The sequence below is a fragment of the Furipterus horrens genome, unplaced genomic scaffold (genome assembly GCF_987537825.1).
Source record: "Furipterus horrens unplaced genomic scaffold, mFurHor1.1.pri manual_scaffold_4, whole genome shotgun sequence".
Classification (NCBI taxonomy): Eukaryota; Metazoa; Chordata; class Mammalia; order Chiroptera; family Furipteridae; genus Furipterus; species Furipterus horrens.
This window is the reverse complement of record NW_028327174.1, coordinates 189969047-189984841: the sequence shown is the minus strand read 5'-3', so window position 1 is coordinate 189984841 and position 15795 is coordinate 189969047. Positions and strand designations below refer to the sequence as shown.

General features: G+C 44.6%; 1 protein-coding gene across 3 annotated transcripts in view; it reads left to right on the top strand.

Moving 5' to 3' along the window:
- ASTN2 (astrotactin 2) overlaps positions 1 to 15795 on the top strand; it is an 839367-nt gene that overhangs the window by 513437 nt on the left and 310135 nt on the right. For all 3 annotated transcript variants that reach the window (XM_090274637.1, XM_090274635.1, XM_090274634.1), the window contains one exon: positions 13163 to 13329. In XM_090274637.1, the coding sequence (XP_090130763.1) occupies positions 13163 to 13329 (167 nt within the window). The remainder of the gene's footprint in view (positions 1 to 13162; positions 13330 to 15795) is intronic.

The following is a 15795-nucleotide window of genomic DNA, read 5'->3' as shown; positions in this document are numbered from 1 at the left end:
ATCATAGTAACCTTGCCTGTACGATGTGTGTATCTTAAAGGTGCCTCTGAGTTTTGTTGTGTGGATTCAAAGGGATACTACCAGAAGCTGCCACCTGACTTCCCTTGGAATTCGTGCCAGCTCCTTGCAGGGAGCCATAGGCTGTGCAAGCTGTAAGGCCCTGAGAAACCAGCTGCCACCTTTTCCATTGAACAGATGGGAAGACGGAGGGCCAGGGAAGGGAAGGGAAGTGCGCAAAAGCAGGAATTGTAGCCTGTGTCTCCTAATGTCCTGGCTCCTCTGATGGGAAGGTCAGGTGACCATGATCGCCATGTGTGTGTGTGTGTGTGTGTGTGTGTGTGTGTGTGTGTGTGTGTGTGTGTAAACCCAGCCAAGCATTTCAGCACTATGCCTGAGCATAAGCCATCTTGAACTATGACATCCTCCCTCTCAGGATTTACGCAATTTCTACAGTTGCTCTAGGTTCTCCTGGTGGTCAGGGGCTACCACCCATTCTACTTCTCTGCCTCCATAGGACAGAGGCAGTGTGGTGCAGTGGAGAGAGCATGGGTTTGGAGTCAGGCACGCCATGTTTGCATCCCGGGGCTCTAGTCCTCGAAAGCTGAGTGACACGGGAAAGGCACTTCTGGTCTTGAGGCTGTTCCCTCTTCTGCAAAACTGGGCTAACAAGAGCCAGCTCACAGAGCCATGGGCCTTCACCAGTAGAATAAGGAAGATGCCTAGTTTAGTGTCTGGCCCACAGAAGGTGCTCAGAGCATTTGAATTTCCTTTCTCGGGTCTTCAGTGTGTGTTAAATGCTGCCCAGATGGCTGGCATGTGGGGAAGAAGAGTTTGTTGGTATTTCACTGAAACTCAAGCCAGCACTAAGCAATGTAGCCAGACATTTTATTATATTCCAAAAATATTCACCATGCATCAAATATTGAGTGGTAATACTCGCAATAGCTGAACTTTGGTAACAATAGACAGTTTACCATGGACTAGACACTATGCTAGGGATAACATCAGATGTTTATTTCTTTTTCCCCTGTAGTCATTCTGAATAGATATAATTAGACTCATTTTATATTGATGAAATTGAGGTTCTCGGGTTAATGAAGCGACTGGCTAACATTACATAGCTGATAAGTGGCAAAGCCGGGTCAGGTTCAAGCCTAGGCTTGCCTGACCCCAAGGGCCAACAGCAGATGACTCCCTGCCCTGGGATGGGCACTGGGATGGTGCTGAGGGTGGCAGCTGTGTGTGTTTTACACTCTCCTCAAATAGCCCAGAGACTCACGGGAAGACACACTGAGCCAGCAACCTGCTAGAAGTGTAAATAACAAGGAAGAGAAGGAAAAATGATGCTTGCTGATTCTGGGCATCAAGAGGAAGTAGGAACTTCCGCACAAGGGTTCTTTGTCCTGGCCCTGATGGCACTGAGTATTCCAAGCAACCCCAGGAGGCAGCTGTTTATTATGAAGACCATTTTAAAATGGGGAAATCAAGGTCAGAGAAGTGTGGTGACTTGCCTATGGTCCCACAGCTAGGAAATAACAGTACCTGGATTAGAGGTCATTTATTTCTGTCTCCTCAGCATTCCTCTGCTTCTGAAAGTCAAGAGATCTGCGGAGGGGGCTCTTGGGGCCGTCAATGGTAGAATACATAAAAATCCTTTAGAAGAGGAAGGCAGACCCAGCCGAGGGTGGAGCTGGGACAGAGGTACTGAGGTTGGACCCTCTGTACGGCAGACGCTGCTGGGTGTTTGCCTGGGTGATTTCCATACCCAGATGGAGGAACAGGTGAGGCGTGCTGGCTTAGGCTGTGTGTCTGGAAGTTCCCACAGGGGCTGGGGTCAGGCTCTGCCTCCTCCTCTTGCAGTCCCCGGCCCTGTGGTGGTGCCAGCAGCTGCAGCTCAACATTACCAGGGACTATTGATCCCTCAATGCTTTTCTGCATGCCCACTCCTTCCCTCCCTGTCAGCGTCATAGCCCAGCACAAATTGAGTGGCAGCTGAATTGGCGTGAGTTGATTAAAACTCCCAGTAATAATGAGCTCTTGACCGTTCTGGTTGTTGGAATCGATGTCGGCAATAACGGACAGGCGTCGTGGCCTTGTTGACAGATTGAGGCTGAGGAGGGAGAGGGCAGGGATTGGAGACTGGCAGGGCCTTCTCTGCTCTTCCCCATTCCAGGAAGCACTGCAGAGGCCACCTGGGATGAAGAGAGCCGGCCTTCTCAGTCTGCAGTCAAAGGGATGGCGCACACGCGAGGACTCAGCAGCCCTTACTTAGCTTGCATGGTCCTCAGTAACCTTGCCTGTATGATGTGTGCATCTTAAAGGTGCCTCTGAGTTTCGTTGGGGGGATTCAAAGAGATAACACACAAAAAATCTTCAGCACATGGTAGGTGCTCAAGAAATATCCATTTGGTTTCCTTCCTTGCTTTCTTGCCTACCTTTTCTTCTCAAAATGCTGTATCTGATCTGTATATCCAAGACCATACTGCCAGTAGTTTCTCTGAGTCCCCTCATTACCTGTTGCAGTGACCCTCCCCCAAGGTTTTTAGAATTCTTGTATAGGCCTGGCCAGTCTGACCCACTTGAGACATTACAGCTTCCACTTCCATGTGGATCAAAGGAAAGAGCACCTCATTGGCAATCAGGAAACCTTGGCCTGAGGTAATGAGCCTCCCCCTTGCTGTGTGATCTCAGGCAATTCACTTGGCCTCTTTAGGCTTTAGGTTCCTCATCTGCAAAATGAACAGGATGATACTTGGTCCTACCTTTGTGTTATTGGGAAAAGCAAAAGCTGCTTGTGGTAATACGAGGTCTGTCCAGGAAAAGTTCAGCCATTATTACTATAACAAGAATGGTTGGCACAATATCCATCTAAACTGGCAGCCAAGGCGAGTGGACTGGAATGCGCATGTGTGAACAATGACGACTTCACTGTACTCGTCAGTGGGGGTGGTAGACGCCATTGAGTGAGCATGTGTACTGTGTGGTCATCGCATTCGAAATGAGCAAGTAGAGCAACAAATCTGCATCAAATTTGGCATTAAGCTTGAACATTTCTCCTCAGAAACTATTTGGATGATTCAGAAGGCCGCAGCTATGGGCAACTGGTGATTGGCAGCTTCATCACAACAAGGCGCCCATTCTTGCAGCATGTCTTGTGCAGTTTTTTTGCAAAACATCAAATCACCCAGGTGACTCAGCCCCTCTACAGCCCAAATTTGACATCCTAAGACTTCAGGCTTTTTCAAAACTAAAATCACTTTTGAAAGGAAAGAGATTTCAGACTGTTGATAAGATTCAGGAAAGTATGACAGGGCAGCTGATGGCAATTTGGAGAACTGATGGCAAGGTGCCTACTTTGAAGGAGACTGAGGTGTCATTGTCCTGTGTACAGTGTTTCTTGTATCTTGTATCTCCTTCAATAAATGTCTCTATTTTTCACATTATATGGCTGGATAGCTTCTGGACAGACCTTGTCTCCCTCCTACCCTGCATGTACCAGGTCCCTTCCCATTGCTCCAGAATGTATTTCCTATTTGGGGGAATGTAAGAAGGTACCCATGACAGCAGTTATCATTTTTCGAGGCCCTGACATTGTGGTAGGCACGTGTCAGATTGGGGATCTGGTTTGGTTCTCTCACAAGGCCAGGGAGGTATGAGTTCCCCTTTCCAGTGTACAGATATGGAAACTGAGGCTCACATAAGCAAGGCACATGTGTAGGAAGGGAGCTGAGCCCCCCCATAGTTGCAGGATCCTATGTGGCTGACCGTGAGCTAGGCCTTTCATTCACGACACTGTTTCATTTGATCTTGATCATGATCCGAGGCGGTGCTAGGAGGCAGGACTGTTCCTAGGTAGTGCTATCATTCCACCTGCACTGGTGCTGAGAGACATCAAATGCTCACTGAGTCCTTAGAGGAGAACAAGGCTTTGCCCATGGTGAGGCAGGTTTAGAGGCGTCCTTGTGTTTGTTTAAAGCATGCTCAGTGAATTCAAAGAAAATACTTTAGAGCTACTTCTCCCCTTTTCATGATTCATAGGTGTTTTGACAAACACCCAGCAGCGCAGTCGTCCAATTCCTTCATTTTATAGTAGAGGAAACAGACTCAGAGTGGGGTGTGCTTGCCTGCAGCCACCCCGTGAGTTTGAGATGAGGCCAGGCAGGACTGGAGCTCCACTGTCTGGAGAGCCAGGCATTGCTGTGCGTTTGCTGATGGACTGCCAGGATCTGGCTTATCTCCAGCTTCCGTTTGCCCGACACACCTACCTTGAGGATGGTTTTGTCATTATCAAGTCTTGCAGATGGGGAAACTGAGGCTCGGTGATGCTAAGTGACTAGCTCAGTAGGAGCGAGTAAGAGCCTTGGTTCAAGACTGGAGTTCTTTCTATCACCCCAGCTGCCCCTCAGGCCTAAGGTGCCAGAGAATGCCCCCCAGAGACCTGAAAGAGGGGCCGGGCTGTTCCTCTAGCACCTTAGGAAATCTCCAAGGCTTATTTCCCCTATGAGTCACTCAGGCCCCAGGAAAACTTCTCCTGCTTTGGAAGCTGGTTGTTCTTCTTTCTGTGCAGAACAGCTGGCCCACCTTCTAGACCTGGGGGCGGGGTGGTAGAACAGCTTATTACAAAATGTGCACTTGGAGCAATTTGCATTCCGTAATTAATGAACATTAAAATGCATAATTACAAACAGAAACAAATGGCTTGGTGCTGATGGAAAGTTGGGCTGGGAAAGAGGGGGAGCAGGCTCACAGAATGGAGACGGAGGCTGGGGGAGGGCCAGCCTGTGATGGGAACAGCTGGGAATCCTCAAAGCTAACACAGAGACCTCCAGCCTTTTTGGCACCAGGGACCGGTTTTATGGGGGATGGTTTTGGGATGATTCAAGCACATTACATTCAAGCTCACCTCCTACTGTGCAGCCTGGTTCCTAACAGGCCCAGACTGGTATCGGTCTGGCCCTGAGGTTGGGGACCCCTATCGCAAAGGGCTCAGGGACTTAGGCCCAGGGTCTCTCTATGGGTCCTGTCTGAGTTGAAGCAGAATGGGAACTGTGACGCCCTGGAGCCCAGCTGACCAGGGTTAGCACCTCCCTTCTCCCTCCTCCGATGCCTCATTTACTTCCTGTAAAACCTCCAGGCAAAGGAGCAGCCCTGGAGGAGTGGGGTCCTCATGAGAGAGACATGCCCCCTTTTTATGTCCTCTCCCCAAGTCCCACAGGGCCTACCTCCCAAGGCTCTTTTTATGAGCTCTAAAAAAGTACTTACAGATAATTGAATTCAATAACCAGTAATCTCTTTAAAGTAGCAAATCAAATCACTTCACTCCTCTGCCAACAACCCTCCAATGCCTTCCAGCTGGTCTTGGAATAAACTCAAGATGCCTTCCCATGACAGAAGTCAGGCAAGGGGCTGGAGGGGGAGGGTCAGCAACTTTTTTGTGTAAAGACCATGTAGTAAATATTTTAGGCATTGAAGAGTCACATGTGGTCTTGATTTTTGTTAGTGCTGTTGTTTGTTTTATTCTGTTTTTTTTTTTGTCTTATGTTCTTTCTTAAAGAAACACAAAACTTTAAAAACGCATGAAAACATCCTTAGCTCTCGGGCTGTGCAGAAGCAGGCTGGGGATTAGATGTATTTTCTCTGTTCTTCCCACCACATGCAACTAAAAACCCTGAAGGTTAAATCTAAAACAAACATAGGACTATGAAAAGTAGAGAAAAGAAGGCAGACCAGCTAGGGATTTGGGGACCCAAAGAAAGATACACTGGTCTGTGTCTCTGATTTTGTTTTTCCCTCATATGTCCCAAATTTGGAGTTGAAGGAGCCAGCAACTGAAAAACACAATAGGTGAAGACCAAAACAAACAAACAAACAAAACAAACAAACAAACAAAAAAAAAACAATTCCAAAACCCTGCTCTCTTCAGGCAAAGTACCATAAACAGGGCAGCCTAACAAGACAGAATGTTTAGACAATAACCATTCTATTCCAGCTAAACATCACAGAAAAAACCCTTGCCCCTCTCTCCAGCCCATGCTATTAAAGACCAAGTAGGAGCTAGACTTCCATCCCTTCCAGGCAGTAATGAGACAGTCCTCCCATGCCCCTGCTGGGGATGTATCAGAGAAGACCCAGTAGGGAGGCAGGACTTTAATCCTCACTGAGAGGTAATGAGAACTTCCCACACCCCCATCCCAAAGTCCATCCAGTATCATCGGAGGGAGGTCACGTGAACAGCCTGGAGTTTCACTCCTAACCTGCAGCCATGAGGCATTCTTTCTCTCCCTTCTGGGGTGTCACCATAGAAAGCCTAGTAGAAAGTGAGGACGATTGGCCATTGACCAGAAGTAATAAAGCCACCACTCCCGACCCTGCGCGGCATCAGCGGAGGTCCAGCAATGAGGCACACCTACCACTCTCATCCAGGAACATATCAGTGAACTCCTTGGAGTCAGACTCCCACCACCCCTCAACATAATGAGGACCCTTCATTCTTGGTTATTTGAGGCCAAGTGGGGAAGCTGGGATTCTACCTCCCCATGAATAACAAGGTGGACCGCCCCCTTGTCCCTGTTGGAGCATGTCAAAGAAACAAGGTAACATGAAAGATTTCAATAAGATCCACAGTTCAAGCATAATGCCCCAAATGTCCAGGTTCCCACCGAGAATCACTTATCATACCCAGAATCCAGGAGATCTGTAACAAAATTTAAAAACAAAAACAAAAAACAGAAAAACAGCCAACAGATGCCACCACCAGCATAACAGAGATATTAGAATTAGCTGGCAGATATATTAAAATAACCATCATAAACTGCTTAAACAAGCACTTATAAGCAAAACATGAAAAAGGAATAATCTCAGCACGTAAATAGAAGATATAAATTAAAGGCAGATGGAAATTGTAAACTGAAAAAATACAATAATTGGGGAAAAAAGCACAATTGGCTCAACAGGAGATAGAAAAGACAGGGAAAATAAGCAATGAACTTAAAGCTAGAACAGTAGAAATTACCCACTCTGAACATCCACAGAAAATAGACTGAAAAAGAAAATGAACACAGTTACAAGATCCTGTGGAATGGTTAAAAAAAGAAAATGTCATTGGTGTTCCAAAAGGAGAGAAGAAAGAGAGTAGGACTCAAAAAAGCACTGAAAGAAAAACTGGCTAAAAATTCTCAAATTTAGCAAAATACAGATCCAAAGGGCTGAGTAAATCCTAACTAAGATAAACAGAGAGAAATCTACACCAGCACATCATAATCAAATTTTGAAACTATTTTTAATTTTCCAAGAAAAAAATCTTAAAAGCAAAGAGAGAGACACCCTGGCCAGTGTGGCTCAGTTGTTTGAAGCATCGTCCCATAAACCAAAAGTCTGTGGATTCGATTCCCAGTGAGGGCACATGCCCAGGTTGCAGGTTTGGTTCCCAGCTGGGGAGCAAATGAGAAGCAACGGATGGATATTTCTCTCTCACATTGATGTTTTCTCCCTCTCTCTCTCCCTTCTTACCCTCTTTCTAAAATCAATAAGCATGTCCTCAGGTGAGGATTAAAAATAAATTAATAAATAAAAGCTAAGAGAGAGAAATAACATCTTATTTATGAAACACAGTTTGAACAACTGGAATTATGAAAAACCAGAAGGAAGTGGCAGTTTTTTTCAAGTGTTGAATAAAAAAAGAGCTGTCAATTCATAATCCTCTGTCCAAGGAAATGTCTTTTAGCAATGAAAAAATCAAAATAGTCTCATATGAAAGAAAATTAAGAGAATTTATGGCCAGCAGACTTACTCAAAGAAAAAAAAAAAAAAAAAAAAGGCTAGCAAACTAAAAAAAAAAAAAAAAAAAAAAATCAAGAAGAAAGGAAATAATAAAAGAAGGGATCTTGGAACTTAGAAGGGAAGGAGGAGCAGTTAGCAAAAATACTATAAAATGATGACACCAGTGGGCTATGATAAGTTACACAAACCTAGAACAACCACTAAACACCACATAAAGACATGTACTCAAAAACACTATAATAAATCAAAATGGAATCCTAAAGATGTTCAAGTAACCCAATTTTATGCTTTCTAAAATAAATTCACTTCACATAGGAAAAGACATATAGAAATCAAAAGCAGGAGAAGCTATATTAATGTCAGATAAATCAGGCATCAGAGAAAAGAAAGTTACCAGAGAGGGGCATCGTATGATCATGAAGGGGTCACCAACCAAGAGTATATGGTAATCCTAAATGACTATGCATCAAACGACAGAGCTGCAAAATATGTGAAGTAAAACCTAATAGGGCTGAAAGGAAAAAGTAGACACATTCACATTAGCAGCTGGATACTGCAACACTCCTTGCTCAACAATTGACAGAACAATTAGACAGAAAATTAGCAACATTATAGAATTAGCAACATTATAGAATAACTGAATGACATGATCAACCAAAAGGATATAGTTAACATTTATAGAACACATTGGCCAGCAACAATAGAATACACATTCTTATTTGAAGTGCCTATGGAACACATATCCAAATCGACCATATCCTGGGCCATGAAAAGTCTCAACAAATTTAAGAATTCAAATCATACAGAGTGTTCTCCTGCCATAATAGAATCAAACTAGAAAGCAGTAGCAGATAACAGAAAAATCTCTAAGTACTTGGAAACCACACAACATATTTCTAAATAATTCATGGGTTGAAGAAGAAGTCTCAGGGGAAATGAATAAACAACACTGAACTAAATGAAATAAAAATATCAGAATTTGTGGGGCACAAGTAGCATGGTGATCTATCTTTTTACTTGTAACTTACAAGGCAAGAAAAGGAAATAGAAGGCATACAGAGCAGAAAGGAAGAAATAAAACTACCCCCATTGGCAGACCACATGATTGTCTAAATAGAAAACCCCAAGAAGTAATGATTGAGTTCAGCAAGGTCTCAGAATAGAAGAAAACTATGCAACATATCAATTGTATTTCTGTATACCAACAATGAACATGTAGACACTGAGATCAATACACTACCAGTTGCAATCCCTAAAAAATAACTAAATACCTAGATGTAAATCTAACAAACTATGAGTGATCCATGTATGCTGAAAACTATGAAATGCTGATGAAAGAAATTAAAAATAAAGAGATCTAAATAAATGGAGAGACAAATGATTTTCATAGATTGAGGACTCGACACAGTGAAGATCTGCACTCCCAAATTGACATAAAGGTTTAATATAACCCTATCAAAACCTCAGCATGATTTTTTTATAGTTATAGACAAGATTTTTCCGAAGTTTATATGAAAGAGCAAAGGAACTGGAACAGGCAAGACATATTTTGAGAAAGAATGAAGGAGAAGGAGTCAGTCAGCTGTTTTTCCAGATTTATAGTTTCAATAACACAGACGGTGTGGGGTTAGTGGAAGAACAGACATACAGATCCATGGAACAGCATAGAAGACCCAGAAATGACCTATGTAAATAAGCTGCCTTTTTTTTTTTTTTTTTCCTTTAGAGAAGTGCAAAAGCAATTTGATGAAGGAAAGGGAGCCTTTTCAGAAAATGGTGCCTAGGAAAGTACACTCTCATGGGCAAAAAGTCAAACCTCAGTGTGGGTCTCATACCTCATGCAAAAATTAACTGAAACTGCATCACAGCATTAACTGTAAAATATGATGCTATTAACATTCCTAGAACACACACGCATGCACACACACAGGAAAATCTTTGGGAATGGCAAATGTTCTTATATTCCAAAGTACTATCTATAAAAGAGAAAATGATAACTTGGATTTTTATCAAAATTAAAAACATTCGCTCTATGAAAGCTCATTTGAAGATAAGGCAAGTTACAGAGTGGGAGAGAAAATATTTGCAGATCACATGTGTGAAAAAGTCTAATATCTAGAAAATACAAACAACTTACAAAACTTAGTAGTAAAAAAACTCAAACAATCCAATTAGAAAATGGGCAAAAGACATCTCATTGCAAAGATCTACAGACTGAAAATAAATACAAGAGATGTTCAGCATCATTAACCATTAGGGTAATGCAAATTAAAACTGCAGTGAGATATTACTATACACCTATCAGGATGGCTAAAATAAAAAATATTGACAACATCAAATACTAATAAGGATGTATGTGGAGAAACTGGATTGCTTATACATCACTGGTAGGGATTTAAAATAGTACAACCACCTTAGACAAGTTTGGTAGCTTTCGAAAAAAATTAAACATGCACCTGTTGTATTTGTTTCTTGAGTGCCTATTACGTGCTGGTTCTGAGCTAAGCATTGTAGGTTGTTTTTTGAGCAATGCTTCCGAAAGAGGCATTAATATTCCCATGATGACTGGCCTAGATGCTCAGTGTCATAAAGCCTCTTTGAAACTTAGGCCTGTTTCCAGTCCTCATATACTTGTTTCCAGGATGTCTCCCCCATGTAAGGAGAGGAAACCGAGGCTCCAAGGTCACAAGAGAAGTGTGTACTGGTGCGTGGACAAGGGTTCTGATCTTCTGCTTTCTAGTATACTAGGACATCTCCCTTCTGCTCCAGTGACACCTCCTCCCACGAAGGCTTCCCGGCCAAGGCCGCCCTACTCCGATATTCCCCAGTCATTCATATGAGCAGAGTTTTCATTTTTTCCTTTCCAAATGTACTTTACTTCTTCATGCTTGTTCTATAACTGGTTCTTTTGCCTGACACATACATATATTTCTTATCTCTTAAACTAGATTCGAAGTGCCTTCAAAATACTCATAACAGCAGCTACCATTTGCTGAGCACTTTGCTAAGCACTTGATGCATTTACCTCACTGTATTAGTTATCTATTGCTGCATAACAAAGGATCCCAAATCCAACAAAAAGCATTGGAGTAGTCTCCTAGGGCTGCTACACCAAATTACCATGAACTGGGTGGTGTGAGACCAGAGGAATTTATTCTCTCACAGCCTGGGGCCTGGAAGTCTGAGATGAAGCCATCAGCAGGGCCATCTTCCCTCCTAGGGCTCTAGGGGAGAATCCTTCCTTGCTTCTTCCAGCTTCTGGTGGCTGTAGCATTCATTGGCTTGTGGCCACATCCATCCGATCTCTGCTTTGCCTCCTCTGTGTGTGTAATCTCTTTGTGTCTCTCTTATAAGGACATTTGTGACTGCCTTTAGACCTACCTGGGCCAATCTAGGGTAATCTCCTTATCTCAAGAGCTTTAATTAAGTCACATGGTACGATAGGAGGTAACATTCACAGTTCCCAGGGGTCAGGACAGGGACCCCTTTGGGTGCATTAGCCCATCACACAACCCCATAGGTTTCCTATAAGGATCAACTAAGTAAAAACAGGTAAAATGTTTAGATTATACCTGGATTATAGAACGTATGTTTTTAAAGAACAAAAGTGGTAGGGAATAAGAGGAGGATGGGAAAAACTGAGTAATACCCTGCCCCACATACTTGATGTTACCTGGTGAGAAGGTCTGTTGTTCCTTCCAGTGTTCATACCTGGGTCTCTGCAGACAGACAGACCCAGCCTCAGTACCAGCAAATGGCTCTGACCAGGTGCCCTCCTGTCTAACAGTGAATGTCCCCAGACAAGCAGAGACCTTCTCTGAGCTTGTATTAATATGTATGGCACTTCGCTCACGTGGAAAATTGATTTTTCTTTTTAAGCACAAAATGTGGCCAGTTTTATAACCTTTCTGCAGTTTGACAAAGGCCATTTATAACCTGCTTTCTCCGTCACCCTCCCTGGCGCCAGTCTCAAATGTCTCGAAGAACTCTTTCTTGCATTTGTAATTATGAGTTCTTCTTAAGCAAAATTTAATTTCCAAGAGGGCTGACCTTTTGTGCGTGACTGTAGGTTTCATAAATTAATTTGTATGTGTGTGTTGTTATTGATGTTTGGGGGGGGCAGAGGGACAGGGGAGCTCGTCGGGAGAGGGAGCACATTGGGAGGGCGTTTTAATCCACTGTGCTCAGTGATGGATGGGGAGGGCCAGGCTCTGGGCGTTCATCTTTGTGGACAGGAAAGGCCCGCAGGGTGACTGAAATGAAAACCTAGCACCTCGTTTTCTCTTCCGAACACAGGAAAGTTGGAATGGCTTGCCTCTCTGCTGAACTGGAGATGAGCCCAGCCTCATCCAATGATGGAAAACTCAGTTAAATAAATAGCCAGTCATCCCTACAGTGTGAGGTCTTCCTTTCACAGAGCACTTAGCACGTGCCAGGCACACGGATGAGAGCCAGGTTGAAATCGTTGAGGTTTCTTAGGGTCTAGAGGGCAGCCATTTAGCTACCTGGACTGAGGACCTTGGCTATCAGCTTAGGGAAGATTCAAGTTACCGTTGTCGTTTGGAAGTCGTTGATGTATTTAAGCTGGAGAGTGATGCTTTTTAGAAATACCGGTCCAATGGCCGTTAGGAGGATGGCATAGAGGAGGCCAGGCTGGAGGCCAGCAAACTGCTTAGGAGGCCTTTGAAGGCTCCTGGTGTGAGTCTGCAGGTATCGCCTGTAGATCTCTGTGCAAAAGGATGGAGAAGAGACAAATTTACAACAGGAAGGAAGAGAACTCACGTTTGATGGGAACCAGATCGCTGCCAAATTTTGAAGTAAGGTGGACACCTCCCATGATCCAACTTCAAGTTCTGGGCACATGTGCTGTGCCCATTTATCAAATAAGGAAGTTGAGGCTCAGACAGGGTGAGAATCTTGCCCTGAATCCCACAGGGAGAAGGGGAAGAACTTCAATTTAAACCCATCTTGGGTAGGAGCTCTTTAAAATATTTTTTCCAGCTGCCTCTCCAAGTGACCTTTATAGCAGCAGACCTTATTCAACAATTATAATAAGCACAATAATCAGGATGATCCCAGCAATGTCAATATTAATAGCAGCTAACATTTGCTACATGGGTGCCCCCTGAGCCACGGCATGCTGAGCACTGTGTGGGCATTATTTCTGTTCTCACAATTCTATGAGGCAGGTGTTGACACTGAGGTTTAGAGAGCTAAAGGGACTTGTCCAAGGCCACACAGCTATTCGTTGGCCAAAGGAAATTTTGAACTTGTCTCCTGGGTACCTTGACACATGTACCTTTTCAGAAGGTGGGAGGAGAGGGTGCGATGGGACCTGCCACCTCCTCGGCCGTGACCCCCTTGTGGCTTTCTCTCTGAGCAGTGTCCCGAGGAGCTGAGGCCCATGAAGGATGGCTCCGGCTGCTACGACCACTCCAAAGGCATCGACTGCTCCGACGGCTTCAACGGAGGCTGCGAGCAGCTGTGCCTGCAGCAGACGCTCCCTTTGCCCTACGATGCCACTTCCAGCACCATCTTCATGTTCTGCGGGTGAGTGTTCCCGAGGCCCAGCCACTCCCTGCACGAGGGCGGGGCAGGGCATGCAGAGCAAAGGTACGGAATGACAGCTTGGCCAGGCCGGGCCTGACCTTCAACGGCGTGGTCTGCTCGCCTCTGCTCTCCCAGCCCAAGGGGCGGAAGGCATACGACCTCCTGTTCGGTATAGGGGGGAAGAGTTAATAACTGGTTAGTAAATGTAATGCGTGCCCGGCCTGCGTCCTAAGGTCAGGACTCGTTTCCACTGAAAGCCCCGCCCCTTCTGTGTCCCCCTGCAGACCTGGTCAGCGTAGTTAGGAGACAGATGCAGGCACCATGATGTTAAGAACACAAGCTTGGCCCCAGGCTCTTAACTCTGTGTCTACAGGAATTTAGCTGTGCCAAGTTCAGGGCTTAGCCTCTCTCTGCCCTGATGCCCTGATTGGTGGGGATAATTAACTAGGGATGGGGACATGGGAAGGAAACAAGGCAGACAAATGCTAAGAACTCAGCGGAGTTATAAAAGCAGCCTGGGATGGAAAGAAGGGACGCACTCTTACCAACTTGCTGAGTGGCTCGGGACAAGTCACTTTACCTCTCTGGGCCATAGTTTGACCACCTATGATATGAGATCTATGGGCAGTAATGCCTACCCTTTCTTCCAGTTTACCTTGTTTTGCATGACTACCCCCATCATACATAGCGGTTAGCATGGTGTTTGGCCCTCGGCAAACACTCAAGAAAATGGCAGCCTTTATTCTTCTCTTTGTTCCCTTCTGATGATGTCTTCATATTAGAAAACTTCCTCATCTGTTGACGTTCTATGACTCAGAAACATAATCCTGTGCTCAGCGGGAATGTGAGTCACTGAAGTCTATACTCAGTGCACTACTAAGACAGAAAAGCAGAAATAAAGGCCTTGAACAACCTCCTCAGTATTGCTTGTTACGGAAAAGGGGGCGGAGGAGTGTGTATGGGTTTAACCTCAGTTTAACAGAAATTTAAGTTCACCTGCATGGTTCTCATCTGCAGGGTCCAGTTTTCCTTGTGGGGCTTATTTCAGGGTCTCCCTCTGTGCCCCGGTCATATTTGGGGCTGCAGGTGCCTTCCAGCAGGCTTTGGAGGAACTGACCTGAGGCCCTAGATATGTATCAGTAAAATAAATAAGAAATAAATTAGTGTACGCAGACCTGAATTTATAGTAGTAACTCCTCAGTCTAAGTGACTGCAAGGCAGTGTTGAGTAAATTGTGCATGGGCTGAGATCTGAGGCCCGGAGGCAGAATCAGATGTGTCCTCTCATTGTTATTTTTCTCCCCGGGTACTTTGGGGGGGGGGGTGTCCTGCTGCTGCAAATAAACACGGTAACAGCACAGTGACAGTGGTAGTGGATGTTGACATAGAAACCATTGCTGCCCTCCATCCATAGCCCACTGCAGTGGCCAAGGGGAACGAATCGACAGACATGGGTTCTAATCCCAGCTCTCCACTTCTACGTCTCTCAGACACTGGGCCCCTGACCTGCAGTTTCCTCGTCTCTAAAATTTGCATAGTTTTAACCTCGCTATCATGATGGCTATGAAGAGCGCAGAGTACTTTACATTTAATTAAACTGCATTAAGATTAAGGAAGGCACCCAAGGACACACGGCTAGTAATGTAGGGCACTGCCTCTTTGCTCCGTGACCTTGAACAAGTTGTCTAATGTCTCCATGCCTCAGTTTCCTCATCTATAAAATAGGGATAATAATAGTATATCTCCATAGAGTTGTTATGAGGATGAAAACCATACATTAATTACATCACGATGTGCACGAACTTTTGTAAAGTCCTGTGGATCAGTGCTCTGCATCGTTCGCATGACATGTATTTGTTAAATACAAGTGAAGGATAATAATGACAGTAGCCCCTCCCTTGCTCAGTGACCATACAAAGGTGATCACCTCTTGGTTTCTAGGTCTGTGACACAAGAGGGAACTAACCTTCCATACAAGAAAGGTCTCTGGAAGTCAAAATTAAAGGGAATGGGTGGCAGTGTGCCGGGAACTACTGATGTCCGTTCAAATGCTGGTAAATGGGACACAACAGGAAATAAAACCCAGGTTTCATAAAACCAACTGTTCTATAAATACATTTTGAAAATTGTCTATTAAGGATGTAAATAAGAAGTTAGCCACATTTGTTAGGAGCACTATAAACCAAACAATGAAAGCTATTAGCAGGTACTTGTGCACAAGTTGGTCTAAAGAGGTGGCATGCCATCAGTAGATGAGTGGATAAAAAAAAAATGCTGTGGCAGTCCTGACCAATGTGACTCCATTGGGCATTGTCCTACAAAGCAAAAGGTCGCTAGTTCGATTCCAGGTCAGGGCACATGTCTGGGTTGTGGCTTTGGTCCCCAGCTGGGGGGTGTGCAAAAGACAACTGATTGATGCTTCTCTGTCATATCGATACTTCTCTCCCTCTCTTTCTCCCTCCTTCTC